Source organism: Rhinoraja longicauda, chromosome 18 (genome assembly GCF_053455715.1).
Source record: "Rhinoraja longicauda isolate Sanriku21f chromosome 18, sRhiLon1.1, whole genome shotgun sequence".
Lineage (NCBI taxonomy): Eukaryota > Metazoa > Chordata > Chondrichthyes > Rajiformes > Arhynchobatidae > Rhinoraja > Rhinoraja longicauda.
The window spans coordinates 19,008,373-19,026,025 of NC_135970.1; the positions used below are offsets into that span (position 1 = coordinate 19,008,373).

The window sequence follows — 17,653 nt, forward strand, 5'->3', positions numbered from 1 at the left end:
ACAATTGGATTCCTTGGCAGCTCTTGCTTGTTTGAAACTCAAGTACAGTAGGTAGAGCAATGGGGAAGATACAAAGTGCAGAATATAGTTCTCAGCATTGTAGCGCATCAGTTCCAGAGACAAAGTCCAATGTCCGCAATGGGGTAGAGGTGAATTGGACAGTACCCTAGATTATGGAAGGACTGTTCAGAAGCCTGATAACTGAGGGGAAGAAGCTGTTCAAGAGTCTGGTGGTGGGTCAAGACAAGCCTATTTTGCCTACTTTCAAGTTTCATTTACAAACATAAATTAAAAAGTCTGACGTTTTTTTCGTTATAGTCAAAAATATTGAGGAGAGATTTGAAAAACGTGCTGAAAATCTTGACAGCCTTATACAGAAGAAGTAGAAATAAACTGTTCCCATTATGGGCAGGGGCAGGAACCAGAAGACACACATTTAAATTGACTGTCAGAAGATACAGAGTGATATGATGGAAGATCATTTTTAACTGGTGATCGGTGTAAACCCATTGCCTGAAAGTGTGGTGGATGCAGGTTAACTAGTGGCATTCAAAAGGGTATTGGATAAATATTTGAATATTTAACATAGTATTATTTCCTGGAGAGGACACAGGGAAAGATGGGACTGTTCGAAAACAAAATTTGCACAGGTACAATGCCAAAATGGTTTCCGCTGACTTTTAAAAACTGTATGGATCATAAAATTGGGGCTAACATCATGGAACGGCATGGTGGGTCTCTGGCGCCTTACAGCGCCAGAGACCCAGGTTCGATCCTGACTACGGGTGCTGTCAGTAAGGAGTTTTGCGTTCTTTCTGTGACTGCCTGGGTTTTCTCCGGGTGCTCCATTTTCCTCCCATACTCCGTAGGCTTACTCCATAGGTTAATTGGCTTTGGTAAAAATTGTAACCCATCATGGGTTGTGCCCACTTGGTCCACACTGACCATCGTCCACCCATTCACATTAGTTTTATTATCCCACTTTCTCATCCATTCCCCACACCCTAGGGGCAATTTACAGAGGGCCGATGAACCTACAAACCCGCACGTCTTCAGGATGTGCCACTGTGATGCCCTATGCTTGAGAGACCATTTTCATCCCGGCTTTGTTTGATACCCATCCCTTATCTCCCCCTTGGCTTTCAGGGTTGATGCAAGACAACGACAGCTTAAATGATTCCTATCTGGACCCCAACTACCAATCCATAAAATGGCAGCCACACCAGCAGAACAAATGGAGCGCTCTGTGTGACGCCAATTGCAAAGACTTGTGAGTATTGACCAGTGTCGGATTTGTCATAGAGTCTATAGACTTTTGATGTTAGAAACAGTCCTTTCGGCCCACCATGTCCGCGCCGACCAGCGATCCCCCCTTGCACTAACACTATCCTACACACTGGGGACAGTTTACAATTTTACCAAAGGCAATTGACTTACAAACCTGTACGTCTTTGGAGTGGGGGAGGAAACCGGATCACCTAGGGAATACTCATGGAATAGTCACAGGGAGAGTGTACAAGCTCCCTACAGACAGCACCCATAGTCAGGATCGAACCTGGGTCTTTGGTGCTGTAAGGCAGCAGATCTATTGCTGCGCCACTATGCCGCCCCTAAGTCAGACAGCACCTGAAAAGCCCCCTTGGTTCCACTCGTCCTTGCTGACCAGTATGTCCCATCTAAACTAGTTCCAATTGCCCACATTTGGCCCATATCCTTCCATATCTTTCCCATCCATGTACCTGTCCTGGTATCTTTTAAATGCCCAGAGTTGGTCTATCTAGCTTCTTAAAAAGACCAAGCGGAAGTTCAAGTCTTGGCAGTGGCGGGTTTCAAACTGTCATCCCCGCAGAGATGGCAGCTTAAATACACCGTCTTAGACCACCTGTCCACAGTGCAGCCTGCTGTCATTTGTAATTGTACCATAATCGTATTACAGTGGGGGAGCCCAGAACATTGACGCACCAATACAACGTTTAATGAATGAATGAATAAATGATTGATACTTTATTGTCACATGCACCTAGGCACAGTGAAATTCTTTGTTTTGCATACAGTACACAAGCATGCAAAGTGTCGCCACATGTAGGGCGGCGATAAAGTTACCAAAGTATTCCTTGTGGTCCCGATGGTCCCTGTTCGTTCTCGACGCCCCTCCCCCCGCCAGGTCCCTCGTCGTTCTCGGCATTCCCCCCCTCGTCCCCGCCCCCCGCCAGGTCCCTCATTGCTCTCGGCATTCCCCCCCCCCTCCTCCCCTCCCCCCGCCAGGCCCCTTGTCGTTCTCGGCGTTCCCCCCTTCTCCCCTCCCCCCACCAGGTCCCTCATCATTCTCGGTGGCCTGTCGCCCGCTGACCTTCGCACTCTCATAGCCCACCCTCGGCCGCCCATCATCGCCAAATATTGCCGCCTCTGTATAAGAAAACAAGTGTGAATTAAATATCAAGTACGATATTTTGTCAGACACACGGTACTGCAGATGCTAGTAGTGGCATCTGCTGTAATGCTTGAGTAACTCAACATGTCAGGCAGCACCACTGGAGAACATGGATAGGTGACGATTCAGGTTGGGACACTTCTTCAGACATTGTAGCGGTGGGGGGGGGATGCTGTAAAAGGGGAGAGGCCATTTTACAGCTTTTTTCTCCTCAGACACTCAGTCTGAAGAAGAGCCCTGACCCGAAACATCACCATTCCATGTCCTTCAGAGATGCTGCCTGACTTGTCCTGAGTTACTCCAGCACTTTGTGTCCTTTTCTGCATTGACCAGCATCGGCAGTTCTTTGTTTCTTTGGCATTGGATTAGAATTGCAACCATGAGAAGCTGCAGAACTCCTGGTATGGGGAATGGAAGAAAATCTCACACAGGATCTTTGTTTGGCAATTAAGAAGCTTTTAGACAGGCACATGGATATGCAGGGAATGGAGGATTGTTGACCATGTGCGGGCAGAGGAGATTAGTTTAACCTGGCATCATGTTTGGCATGGACATGGTGGGCTGAAGGGCCTGTTCTTGTGCTGTGTAGTGGGTCTGGACGCGACAGGAATCAGGCCAGACTCCAGGTAAGAATGAACAATAACTTTAATGCAGTATCTGAACATTCACCCACTTCGGTCGCCTGCACGAGTAAACTCAAGCCCCTTCCAGCAAACCCCGTAGCCCCAGACCAGTCTGTTCCCAGGGGAATGACCCAGGGAGTGACCTAACCCCCCCTGTCCACTCAGTGCCGAGGGGAATGACCCAGGGAGTGGCCTAGCCCCCGGGCACCGCCACAGCTGTACCATTCTATGTACCGAAGAGTATTTGAGAGATTGGTGTAAAAAAGGAACTGCAGATGTTGGTTTAATACAAAAGGCACAAAGTGCTGAAAAATATGAAAAGTGCTGCAGTAATTCAGTGAGTCAGGCAGCATCCCTGGAGAACATGGGACCCTTCTTCAGACCCTTCCTCAGACTCTTCAAAAGAAGGGTCTCAACCCGAAACATCACCTATCCGAGGTGTACAAATGGAGCGCAATGCTCCTCTCATCCTGAACTCTGTGTAATCTGGTAGCCTTGAAGCTGACAATGAACGGAAAATAAGGTAATATGTTCCACAATCACTTAATATAATCAAAAAAGCAACATGATCCGATTAAGCTAGGAAGTTCGCTGAAAGTAAACTGCAGATGCTTTAAGGGTTGGAATGGAATTGGCAGTGAGCAGAGCACAAGGAGTGGCTTCACCCTGAACTCCTTAAATTCCTAAGGATTAGCTGGGGGACAAGGAAGGTGGGGGAAGGGGGAGGAGGTGGTGCAGAATCAAACCCATGCTGAATGCCCGGTCTCACAACAAACAGTTGTAAAAATTCTGCAAGCAACCTAATTCTGGCACTTCTCATTGCTTCTGAAAGATAACATTAATTGGAGTGATTGCTCTATCAGGTTGTATAAAAAGTGTTTAGGCAGAGCTTATTCTGTTCCTCAAAAACAATGCAGCTCCATAAACTGCTTTGACGTTGCTTCTACATGTCACATCCAGCTCCAACATCTGTGAAGAAATGATATTCTAGCTCTTTTTTGAAAAGATCGAAAATCCAAATAAGTTTACGGAGAGGGTGGCAGGGTGGCACAGCGGTAGAGTTGCTGGCTTACAGCGCTGGAGACCCGGGTTTGACCCTGACTACAGGTGCTTGTGTGAACGGAGTTTGTATGTTCTTCCCGTGACCTGCGTGGGTTTTCTTCGGGAGCTCTAGTTTCCTCCCACACTCCAAAGACGTTCAAGTTTGTCAATCAGTTGGCTTGGTAAAATTGTAAATTGTCCCTGGTGTGTAGGATAGTGTTAGTGTTCGGGGATTGCTGATCGGTGCGGACTCAGTGGGCCGAAGGGCCTGTTTCCACGCTGTATCTCTAATCTAAATTAAACTGAACTAAACTAAACAATTGCACTTGAAGCCACTACTACCTATTTGAGAGGAATAGATCAGGTAAATACACAGTCTTTTGCTCATAGTAGGGGAACCAGAGGACATAGGTTTAAGGTGAGGGGGGGAAAGATTTAATATGACTCATGACTTTCTATGACTCCATGGGTGAGCTCTTGGGATAGTTTCAAATTGAACAAATCAGATAATTTATATTTCCTCCTATCCACTTTTTAAAAACTTTTCAAGGCAATTAATAAACTGACAGATATATAAAATAATTCCTTTGTTGTTATTGGGGTAAAACTCAGGGACTCTTGAGGGCCTGTCCCACTTAGGCAATTTTAAGGCGACTGCCGGCGACTAGGCTGTCGCCAACAGTTTGCCGGGGTGTCGCGGGCATGATCGTGAGGAGACTTCCAAGAAGTGGATCTCAGCGTAGTGGATCATAGTGGATCTCAGCGCGTCGCTGAGATATCATCCGGAGTGAAATTTCTCGGCGACAGCTAGCTTGTCGCCAGGTATCATGGCTGATTGCGGGCGCTGTCGCATGCTGTCCCTAGGTTTGCTAGTTTCTCTTAGATGCATTTAGAAGCACATAATATTAAAATAAGTAAAGTCATTTCAAGATACCATAAAATACGTGTTTAACCAATTTATTTACCGTCAGGACATTTGACAGGTAGATTGGAGGTGACAGTTTGACGGTCAGGTAAGCGTGGGAATTTTTGCGATGTTTATGGCCATCAGCAATCACATTTAGAGTAGGCTCCCAACCCAGGATATGCAACCCAGAAACCAGATATGCATCTCCCGTACATTTTCAAAGAATGCCCACACACTTTTCACAAAAATCCATTTAACCACTTTTAAAATTAAATTTCTTAATACTGCCATTAGTAAACTGGAAGTCAATCCAGTTTATGCCTTGTTACCGTGAAGCTTGGTTTATAAATAACCCATACAAGATGTTATAGTTCAAAATGTTCAAATACTTACCGACTTGTCAGTGATTTCAGTGAAAATTAGGACGCCGGAGAAGCATTGACAGGGTGGGAATTTCGCGATGTTTCCGTAGACGGTGTAATCTCAACCTCACTCGGCATTGTCGTGGTCATTGTCGTCGGGTAAAAGAAAATTTCGGCGATCTGCTACGACTTTGACAGTCGCCGGCAGTCGCCTAAAAAATCGCCTAAGTGGGACAGGCCCTTTAAGCTTCACTGTGGGAGGATGTTAACATCAAGCCTTTCATAAAGGAAGCAGCAACATCTTCTCAAGATGTTGTGGGAGGTGGGGGGAGGGATTGGGTGCATTATAACCATCCGCATCCGAGAAGGCAGGAGAATGGGGTTGTGAGAGAAAGATAGATCAGCCATGATTGAATGGCGGAGCAGACCCAATGGGACAAATGGGCTAATTCTGCTCCTACACCTTGTTATGTCATGATCTTATGAATGCAGTTCCCTCTATTCTCGCTTTATATGACTTAGGTATGTTTTCATGTTAGCTCTCGCATGGTTACAGTGAGTGCGATAAAAATGAGTAAGTGAACTGATCCAAGCATTTTCCATGCTCTGGTGCTCGTGTCTACATCAGAACGCTGGTGACAAATTATTTCTCTGTTGGGATTCTGTCAGACTTTATCTTTCGCCGAGTGGTTGCAGTGAAGTGGGAGGCGGGTGTTAACCCACATGCAGCAGCTCGGAGCACCAAGCGTAATGCATTTTAATAAATGTCTTCAAGAGCAACAAGGGGCAGCTGTGTGGAGACAAAGCCACCTCTCCGGCAAGGGCAGTCAGTCATCACCCTGCTGGGATCTAAGACTGAGGAATTCACATACTGAGGAAGAAAGACAGAGAAATTGAGAGAGGAAAGTAGGAGACAGAATAGGGGGAGGAAGTATGAAAGGAAGAGAATAGATAGGGAGAGATAAAAGGAAGAAAAAAGAGTTGGGGAAAGAGAAATAAAGATTAAAAAATTGAGGACAGGAGTGAAAGAATAGTTATTATCATTAAGTTCCTTTAAATCAGCTGTGGTATCTGCACTAACAGGCAATAAAGATGATGTTGAATTAAAAGACAAAGTGCTGGAGTAACTCAGCGGGTCAGGCAGCATTTCTGGAGAACATGGATAGGTGACGTTTTGGGTCGAGACTGATCCAAACCTGATCCTGATCCAAACCTGTTTAGATATCATGCAAAACACGTGACAATAACAAACCTAAACCTACACTAGGGGGCAATTTACAGAGGCAAATTAACTTACAAACTTGCACCTCTTAGGATCCACACATCAGCAAAATTAGGTAACATCAGTGTACATGTGAAAAATGACCCGCATGTCACCACGTGGTCTATGGACAGAATGCAGGGGTGGAAGATGACTGTCAGAGACAGATCATTGCGATCCTTCTGAGGTAATGTGTGGGGAGTGGGAAGGGAAGCCATTGCCAAAGATGCTGTGACTATGAGTGGGTTATCATATGATGAGCATTTGATGACACTGGGCCTCTACTGGCTGGAGTTTTGAAAGATGAGGGGGTTGCCGTTTGGAACGTACCGAATAGTGAAAGGCTTAGATAGACTGGATGTGGAGAGGATGTTTCCGTTAGTGGGAGAGTCTAGGACCATAGCGTCAGAATTAAAGGACTTTCTTTTTGGAAGATGAGGATGAAATTCTTCAGTCAGAGGGTTTTGAATCTGTGGAATTCATTGCCACAGAAGGCTGTGGAGGCCGTCAATGGATATTTTTAAGGCCGAGATAGATAGATTCTTGATTCGGAGGTTATTGGGAGAAGGCAGGAGAATGAGGTTAGGAGGTAGAGATAGATCAGCTATGATTGAATGGCAAAGTAGACTTGATGGGCTGAATGGCCTAATTCTGCTCCTATCACTTAGGAACTTATGACTGATTGATTAAATGTAGAACCAATTGAATTTGACTGACCTGGACAATTGATGTAGTGAAGTTTAGAGAACGGGCCTGTCAGCCCTCTGAGTCCACACCTATGAACCCGCACATCTTTGGGATGTGGGGGGAAACATGGAGGAAACCAACATGGTTACAGGTAGAACGTGCAAACTCCACACAGACAGCACCCGAAGTCAGGATCGAACCCGGGGCCCGGGCGCTGTGAGGCAGCGGCGCTACCAGCTGCGCCACTGTGCTCCCTAACTGCAACATCAACTCAAAATAATCTAATCGTGCTCAGGCCGTTGAATTTTGAGAAGATTCTTAACTGAATGGTTGAAAGTTGCAATCAGTATTCAATCAAGTTGGTGTAAGAGGAAGAGAAATGAGCAATAGGTATCCTCAGGGGGATTCTCAGAGTGAACGGAGAGGATCCGGGATGAGATGTGGGTGAACGTGAATTCCTGGGCGTGTGTCAGAGTTGAGTGTGGCCCCCTGTTTGATGACTTGGCTGTCTTTTTTTGGAATGGAATCTTATCTTCCACTAACTGACACAAAGCACATGCTCAGAGCTGTCTGCAGCTGACATGTGTTTAAATGTGAGTTAAAACATTCCCGTCGGAGTTGGGATTTCTTGCCTAATGTGCGGAATATTGAATTTGGTTTCCTAGCAACTGCTCACGACCCTGCCTCAATGACATTCCTTGCATTTCCGCGGGTGCACTAGCACTTTCAGCAGGGCTGCCAAATATCTGTGGGTTATTACTAAACTGACCATCCTTTGCCCCAGTCTGAAGAAGGGTCCCGACCCGAAATGTCACCCATTCCTTCTCTCCAGAGATGCTGCCTGACCTGCTGAGTTACTCCAGCATTTTGATTTAAACCAACATCTGCAGTTTTCTTTCCTACACATCCTTTGCCCCTTCACTCTTTTGCCCCATTCTTCTGAGTTAAGCAACCTCCCCCCACCTCTCTCCCTAGCCCCTCACCCACCTGCCACTGAGAGGACCCTCAAAATCTCAGCATTAAATTCCAAGCTATTATTCAAACCTGTGTGTTGCCCCTTGTACAACACTTGTCTTTGATCCACACCTACTGTGAAATGGGTTTACACACTCATTAGGCTGGTCAGTAATGAATTGAATGTACATTTAGATTGCTTTTTAATAATTGGCTGCATTAGGGTACTGTCCAAACGTCACCTATTCCTTTTCTCCAGAGATGCTGTCTGACCCACTGTGTTACTCCAGCTTTGTGTGTCTATCTGCTGTCCATGACTATTTGCTGTCCATGACTATTTGAGGACCCTACACTGAAAGTGATGACATTTTTAAATGTCAATTTTGTAAAATGACACTGTAATAAGAAGGAACTGCAGATGCCGGTTTATACCAAAGATAGAGACAAGGTGCAGGAGTAACTCAGTGGGTTGGGCAGCATTTCTGGGGGAAATGGCTAGGTGACGTTTCAGGTCAGGGCCATTTTTCAAACGCAAAATGACTAGATAGTTTAGAAATTAAATGTGGAAATGGTCACCGTGTCAATGCTGACCATCGATCACCCGTTCATACTAGTTCTGTGTTTTCCCATTCTCATCCACTCCCTACACACTAGTGGCAATTTACAGAGGCCAATTAACCTACAAACCTACATGTTTTTGGGATGTGGGAGGAAACTGGAGCACCTGTAGGAAATCCGCGCAGTCACAGGGAGAACGTGCAAACTCCATACACAGACAACACCCAAGACCAGGATCGAACCCGGGTCTCTGGCACTGCAAGGCAGCAGCTCTACCAGCAGCTCTACCAGCAGCTCTGCCAGCATCTCTGCCAGCAGCTCTGCCAGCAGCTCTACCAGCAGCTCTACCAGCAGCTCTGCCAGCAACTCTAGCAGCAGCGCCATTGTGCCGATCTTGGACCACGTCAACAGAAATTAATGTTCCTGGGATTTGAGGTTATATTCAAGCACTAACATCAGTGAAGAATACCACAATGGTACCTTGGATGACGTAAAAGACACTATGGCGTCAGTTTGCAGCTGTTTATTGTGGGACTGTGCAGGGGCAATCTGAAAGCCTTTACAATTTTCTGTAACCCATATATCACTGAATGTCACCCTCAAACTGCTTTTGAAGTGTAAAACATCTGCCAGTAAAACTGGATATCTTTATACTGCAATCTTTACTTAAAGGCTGAGCCGTGGTGATCTACAAAGCTCATCTCGGACATAAGATCCTCATGTTCAACAAGAGAAAGGAAACTAGATCCTGACTACTTATTCACTTTGACTCAGAAATATCAAGCTGGTTTACAAAGGTCAACACTCCACCTCTTTCAAAGTTGGCATGCACTCCTGTGGTAAATCCAGCACTATTTGCGCTTTGCTTTCAATGCTTTTTGGTATCAAAGATTTTTAACGGAGAATGCTAAATAAAGGGTAGGACCTTTAAAGGGCACAGATACACCACCAAGATTCTGGGCTGTGTTGGATATACGACTAAAAGAAAAAGAGGCAAGAATGAGTGGTGCGAGTAAGAAACCAAAAATAATGATGCCTTTTCTTCCACACTCTTTCATGCAGTGGGATACTCTTCAACCTGACGCCTGTCTGTAAAGCTAGTTTTGCAGTTCAGCTTTATGTTGTCGAAACTTGTGGATTTTTGTTTAAACTGAAATAAGAACTCACTTAGTGATTCACACTGTGCCTCAAGTTTAGTTTAGTTTAGTTTTGAAACACAGTGCGAAAGCAGTCCCTTTGGCCCACTGAGTCCAGTGACCAGTGATCACCCTATACATTAGCTACACTATCCTTGCAATCTTTACCGAAGCCAATGAATGTACAAACCTGCACGTCTTTGGAGTGTGGGAGGAAACTGGAGCACCCGGGAAAAACCCCATGCTGTCACGGGGAAAACGTACAAACTCCATACGGACAGCACCCACAGTCAGAATCGAACCCGGGTCGCTGGCGCTGTAAGGCAGCAACTCTACCACTACGCCACTGTGCTGCTAAGTTGTTGAGAGACATGATCTAAGAGAGAGTTACTCACAATGTCCGTGTCGAACATGATGTCAGTTTAAACTAATCCCCTCTGCCTTCATGTGATCCATATATCTCCATTCCCTGCATATCCATGTGCCAATCTAAAAACCTCTTAAATGCTACTATTGTATCTGCCCCCACCACCACCCAGAATAAACAAAAGACAAGTATCATACACGAGGTGGCAGCAGCTCCACCAGATGATACACACAATGTGCTGGAGTAACGCAACAGATCAGGCAGCATCTTTGGAGAAAAAAGATGGATAACGTTTCAGGCCGGGATCCTTCTTCAGTCATCTCCTTCAAGATTCTGGGCTGAATACTACTACAAGAGAAAGAGACAAGAATGATGGTGCTAGTAAGAACTGAAGAAGGGTCCTGACGTCACCCATCCTTTTCTCCAGCGATGCTGCCTGACCCACTGACTTACTCCAGCACTTTGTGTCCATCTTCAGTATAAACCAGCATCTGCAGTTCCTGCAGTTCCTTTCTACACAGCAGCTCGACCAGCTTGAGCTTAAAGCTCCAATTCTGTCTTGTTTGCCAAACCCCCCCAGTCTTCTTTGCCCTGTATCGATTTCCACTCCTGATGTTTTGAATAAGACATACCCAATGGTCAACTGAACCATCCTACCAACAAGTAGAGAGCAGTCCTGAGCTACTATCTACCTCATTAGAGACCCTTGGACTATCTTTGATCAGTCTTTACTGGACTTTATGTTGCGTTAAACTTTATTCCCTTTATCCTGTATCTGTACACTGTGGATGGCTCGATTGTAATCATGCATTGTCTTTCCGCTGACTGGTTAGCACGCAACAAAAGCTTTTCACAGTACTCCGGAGTAATTGTTCATTTTTTATTCAGCGCTTTTGCTTGGAAAATACATTTTACAGTAGAAATCCTTAAAGATTAAATACCTGACAGCAGTGTTTCTCCTGAATGTTCTCCTTCCTTTTACAGACCCAATCCGAGCTACAGAGTGGACGCTGACAAAGGCTTTAACTTCTCTGTCCCTGACGATGCCTTTGTTTGCCAGAAGAAGAACCACTTCCAGGTCACGGTGTACGTCGGCATGATGGGTGACCCCAAATATGTGAAGACATCTGAGGGACTCAAACCAATCGATTTCTTCTTCTTAAAATTGCACGGAGTGAAGGTGGGTGGTATTTAATGGATGCATCTTCTCTCATTTGCCAACGTGTGGCAGCAAAGTTAGCTGATATGTATTTGCTTCTACGCACAAATCTACAATCCAACACTTCTTTGGGATGTGGGAAGAAAATCACACGGTCACAGGGAGAATGGGTAATCTCCACATAGACAGCAACCGAGGTCAAGTTTGAACCCAGGTATCTGGTGCTTTGAGGCAGCAGCTTTGCCAGCTGCACTACTGTGCTGCCCTACTAGAAACTTGCTTCCCAAAATCAAGTCAAGAAAGCCAACTTTATGAGTTCAAAAAAGTTCTAACTTGTTGGGCTGAGAATGGGATGAGGCTGGATTGGCTCTTTTTTATCAATAAAGAGCTTAGTGAGTTTAGGTTTAGGTTTAGTTTTGTCACATTTGTGAGTGAAAAGCATTGCTTTGTATGCTATCCAAACATATCAGATATACCGTACAGAGATACAATCAGTTCAAACTCAAATACAATAGGTAGAACAAAGGGGAAGGTACAGAGTGCAGAATATAATTCACAGCAATGTAGTGCATAGTAGTGCATTTGTTTTATGGACAAAGTCAAATACCTCAATGGGTAGCAGTGAATTAAACAACACTCTAGCTTATGCAAGGACCATTAACAAGCCTGATAACACAGTGGAGGAGGCTGTTCCAGAGTCTGGTGGCGTGCGCTTTCAAGCTTCTGTACCTTCTGCCAGACAGGAGGAGGGAGAATATGGAATGACTGGAGTGGGACACGTCTTTGCTCATGTTAGCTGCTTTTTCGAGACAGCGTGAGCAGAATTGAGACAATTTGCAGAACAGAGAAATTGAAAACTAGCGGGGAATGTGCCGTGTTTTACTGATCCTTTGATATTTGTTGCTTGATAGTTGGAGACAATAAACCAGAGCATCAACATTGAGCAGTCACAGTCAGACCGCAGCAAGCGACCCTTCAATCCCGTCACGTAAGTACATCGTACATAGGTATACTGTGTGTTTAGTTTAGTTTGGTTTCGAGATATAGTATGGAAACAGGCCCTTTGGTTCACCAGATCTGCACCGACCAGTAATCACCCCGTACAACCTTGAACAATTTACAGAAGCCAATTAACCCACAAACCTGCAGGTCTTTGGGATGTGGGAGTACTGGGGGAAAACACATGCGGTCACAGGGAGAACGTACAAACTCCATATAGAGCCCCCGAGCACTCGCTAGTCGCTCTTAAACGTACGTCAGGATGTCAGCATGGCCCAGTCAACAGAACCAAGAGGATAGACGAGGCCCTGAGGTACCGGGAGAGGTCAGGCAGGACAGGACTTTACTCCTCGGAGCGCAGGAGGATGAGGGGCGATCTTATAGAGTTGTATAAAGACAGGAATAATAATGAGGTGCATTAAAAAGGTTCAGCGATACTAAAGAATCAAGAAACGGAGGACATAGGTTTAAGGTGAAGGGGGATAAGATATAATAGGAACCTGAGGGGTAACTATTTTACACAGATGGTAATATGTTTATGGAACGAGCTGCCGGGGGAGGTAGTTGAGGCAGGATCTATCATAAAGTTTAAGAGACATTTGGATAGATACATGGGCAGGATAGGTGGGCCAAGCACGGGCAGCTGGGACCAGCGTAGATGGGGCATTTTGGTCGGCATGGGAAAATTGGGCCGAAGGGCCTGTTTCCATGCTCTATGACTCTATGTGTGTGTTTTCAAACTTCTGTACGTCTTGTCTGATGGGAGAGTGCAGAAGAGGGAGTGATCAGCGTGAGACCTGTCCTTGATTATGATGGATGCGGTCCCTCTCTAAATCCCTTCAACCCTGCACTTCCGTCTACCCTTTGCAAAATCTACTTCTTGACAAGATATTTGGGCACTCTCCGCTAATCCATACTCCATGTCCATTGTTTATTCAGTCATTTTGCTTGGAAAGTACAATTTACAGTGGAAACCTTAACGATTAAACACCTGATCAGGATAGGATAGGTTTAGAGAGTTATAGGCCAGTCATGGGCAGGTGGGACTACTGTAGATGGGGCATGTTGGTCGACATGGGCAAGTTGGGCGGAAGAGCCTGTTTGCACGATGTATGACTCTATGACTAAAGGATATTAAAAAAAATTGAGATTGTGGGATAAATATAGATATCTCTTTCCTCGATGGAGATGCGACTTGTTCTGTATCGTATCTCCGTCCGCACTGGGGCCTAACATCGTGGAGCTGGCGGTCCGTTTGCTGGGGATCGACTTTGGGAGCTCCAACCGCAGGATCTTCGATCGCCGGCTGCGGGAGCTTCGATCGCCCCGACTACGGATGGTTCGACTGCCCCGACCATGGGAGAAAAAGAGGGAGAAAATAATACGTTATTGCCTTCCATCACAGTGCGCTGTGGTGGATGTTTATGTTAATTTTTTATGTAGTTCTGTGCCTTGTTGCTCTTTTGGTATGACTGTATGGCAAATCAAATTCTTTGTATGTTTTTACATACTTGGCTAATAAATTAATTACCATTACAATTACAATCAAATATAACTATAGATATTGTAAAATACTGAATGAGAGACTGGGTTTGTAAGAAGGTGAGAATATAGTGTAATAAGTACTGGAGGATTTTCTTTGATTGAGGATGTTGATAAATGTCTTTGGTTCCAACAGAATTAATATCCCTTCTGATCAGGTCACGAAAGTCACTGTTGGAAGGTTACATTTCAGTGAAACAACAGCGAACAACATGAGAAAGAAGGGGAAACCCAATCCTGACCAAAGGTATGAATTATTAATGGCCCCTATAGTACTATGAAAAAGAAAATGGCGGCTGCTCTTTTACTGGTCCCATTTAGTTCTGACTCAGGTTTTTGGATTATCGCTCAATGTATCACTATTCTACCAAGAAAACAGCATCTGGATTCCTGTACATATTGGATCTCCCAGTTGCTAACCATTTTGACTCCCCTTCCCATTCCCATACCGACCCTTCTGTCCTGGGCCTCCTTCATTGCCAGAGTGAGGCTGCACACAAACTGGAGGAACAGTACTTCATATTCCGCTTGGGTAGCTTACAAATCAATAGTTTGAACATTGAGTGTGTAGGAAGGAACTGTAGATGCTGGTTTATACCGAAGATGGACACAGAATGCTGGAGTGAGCTGTCTAAGTGGGTCAGGCAGCATCTCTGGAGAAAAAGGTGACATTTCAGATCTGAACCCTTCTATAGAAACATAGAAAATAGGTGCAGGAGTAGGCCATTCGGCCCTTCGAACCTCCACCGCCATTCAATATGATCATGGCTGATCATCCAGCTCAGTAACCTGTACTTGCCTTCTCTCCATACCCCCTGATCCCTTTAGCCATAAGGGCCACATCTAACTCCCTCTTAAATATAGCCAATGAACTGGCCTCAACTACCTTCTGTGGCAGAGAATTCCACCGACTCACCACTCTCTGTGTGAAGAAATGTTTTCTCATCTCGGTCCTAAAAGATTTCCCCCTTATCCTTAAGCTGTGACCCCTGGTTCTGGACTCCCCCAAACTGACGAAGGGTTCCGACCCGAAACACCATCTATTCTTTTTCCAGAGATGTTGCCTGACCTGCTGAGTTCCTCCAGCATTTTGCGTCTATCTTTTTCGTGTTGTACATTTGTTTTTTTGTTGTTGTTTTTTTGGTCTTTTCCTCTTCCCCTTTATCTACAATTATCTCTTTTTTTGCATCACGTTTTCTCTCTCTCTCTCTTCTTTGGCTCATTGCACTTCCCTCCACCTCTTCATTTCTAAATATATCTCTTCACATCTCCACTTTATCTTGTGACCAATCCGATCTGTCAATGCCTCTGCCACTCTACTTTCCCTCTCAATCCTATCCCTCTCCCTGAGATCTCCCCTTTTCCTCACAGGTACTTCATGCTGGTGGTCACTCTTCAAGTTCAGACCCAGAATCAGAATCACCTTGTGGCTGCTCAAATCTCTGAAAGAATTATTGTCCGGGTAAGACTAATTCTGACTTGTGCATCTATGGGAAGTTTAATCTGATCTTGGGCCGTTAACTTTATTGAATTTTGGCATGTCAAATGGTCCTAAAACCATAGCTGTCTTTGTAGCATCAAATATCTTATATTGTCACTGTTTCCCTACGTATTTTGTGATAGGGTGAATGAGTGGATGTGGAGAGGATGTTCCCAGTAGTGGGATAGTCTAGGACCAGAGGGCACATCCTCAGAATAAAAGGATGTACCTTTAGATAGGAAATGAGGAACATTTCTTTAGCCAGAGGATGGTGAATCTGTGGAATTGCAACAGACCAAGTCATTGGGAGTTTTTAATAATAATAATAATAATAATACATTTTATTTATATAGCGCTTTTCATATACTCAAAGACGCTTTACAGAGATTTTGAGAACATAGGGAAATTAATAAATAGATAAATAAGTAAATAAATAAATGAACAGAGAAAGGAGACAGTAGGTGAGGTGACCTTCAGTGGTTGAAGGCAGTACTGAACAGGTGAGATTTCAGCGATGTTTTGAATGTGGTGAGTGTGGGGGAGTCTCTAACGGTTTGGGGTAGTGAGTTCCATAGGGTGGGAGCAGCGATGGAGAAAGCCCTGTCCCCCCAGGATCTGAGTTTAGTCCGGATGTGGGGGGATAGGAGATTGGCAGCGGCAGAGCGGAGGGTGCAGGTGGGAGTGTGCCTGTGGAGGAGGTCGGTCAGGTAGGATGGGGCCAGGTTATGGAGGGCTTTGTAGGTTATGAGGAGGATTTTGTACTGGATTCTCTGGGGGATGGGGAGCCAGTGGAGTTTATAAAGGACGGGGGTGATATGGTCACGGATCGAGGTGTGTGTGAGGTTAAAGCGGAGATTGATACGTTCTTGGCTAGTGAGAGCATTAAAGGTTACGGGGGGAAGGCAGGAGAATGGGGTTGAGAGGGGAAAAAAAAGATTGGCCTTGCTCGAATGGCAGAGCAGTCTCGATGGGCCGAATGGCCTAATTCTGTTCCTACGTCTTATGGTCTTAAGACAGAACAGAATTGGGCCATTCGCAATAAGCAATATGCAAATAAGCAATAAGCAAAATCATAAGCAACTCCCTGCTTGTGCCTTATTATCACTAATTTCTGAAGCTGTTACTCAATAACCTGCGAATAGGTTTGAATTAATGTTTGCCTCACCTGAGCATGTTTATTCGAGTGAAGGATTTTACCAGCAAGTTGTACAGGTATTGGGGATGCATGCATTGAGATTAATAGGAATTAGTGGGCCATCATCACTTTGTAAAGAAATTCCTTTGAGCTTACAGAGAGAGCGATGCAAAGGTGCGAGATAGTTGCCTCTTTCTGCTGATTCCAGGGTATTACCAACGCTGGCAGTTCATCCGACTCTCTATTTTTGTGACTCAGGACATGGTCTAAGGGACTGTCAATTCCAGAAGTCAATGCTCTCTGATTTCCACACCCGGCCATTTTCTTAGAGGATTCATTGCATATTAGTTGATTGCAAGAACATTGCGGCTATGGGCCAAGGTGGGACCAGTGTAGATGGGGCATCTTGGCCAGCATGGGCAAGTTGGGCTGAAGGGCATGTTTCCATGCTGTATGACTCTATGACTCTAACAGGGGGAATTACCAACAAGTAATGATTAACTGTTCCAGTTGGTTACTAGCAAGGGGTTGGTAGTAATATTGCATTATTACTACCTGTTATTAATGTTTAGTTTAATTTATTGTCACGTGTACTGAGGTACAGTGAAAAGCTTTTTTGTTGCGTACTACCCAGTCAGCGGAGAGACAACACACGATTACAACCAAGCCGTCCACAGTGTATAGCTACAGGATAAACGTCTAGTGCAAGATAAAGTCCGATCGAAGGTAGTCTGCGTCCAATGAAGTAGATGGTAATTCAGGACTGCTCTCTAGGTGGTGATAGGATGGTTCAGTATTAATGATCAATGGATATTTTTAAGTCAGAGATTGATAGATTCTTGATTAGTACGGGTGTCAGGAGTTATGGGGATATGGCAGGAGAGTGGGGTTGAGAGGCAAAGATAGATCAGCCATGATTGAATGCTGGAGTAGATTCAATGGGCTGAATGACCTAATTCTGCTCCAATAACTTATGAATTTATGAATGTGTTTAATAAGTGTTTCATTCCT

At 44.9% G+C, this 17,653-nt stretch overlaps 1 protein-coding gene across 8 annotated transcripts in view; it reads left to right on the forward strand.

Moving 5' to 3' along the window:
• myrf (myelin regulatory factor) overlaps positions 1-17,653 on the forward strand; it is a 172,445-nt gene that overhangs the window by 109,350 nt on the left and 45,442 nt on the right. For all 8 annotated transcript variants that reach the window (XM_078415233.1, XM_078415232.1, XM_078415235.1 and 5 more), the window contains 5 exons: positions 1,147-1,270; positions 11,312-11,507; positions 12,398-12,474; positions 14,164-14,274; positions 15,399-15,489. In XM_078415233.1, the coding sequence (XP_078271359.1) occupies positions 1,147-1,270; positions 11,312-11,507; positions 12,398-12,474; positions 14,164-14,274; positions 15,399-15,489 (599 nt within the window). The remainder of the gene's footprint in view (positions 1-1,146; positions 1,271-11,311; positions 11,508-12,397; positions 12,475-14,163; positions 14,275-15,398; positions 15,490-17,653) is intronic.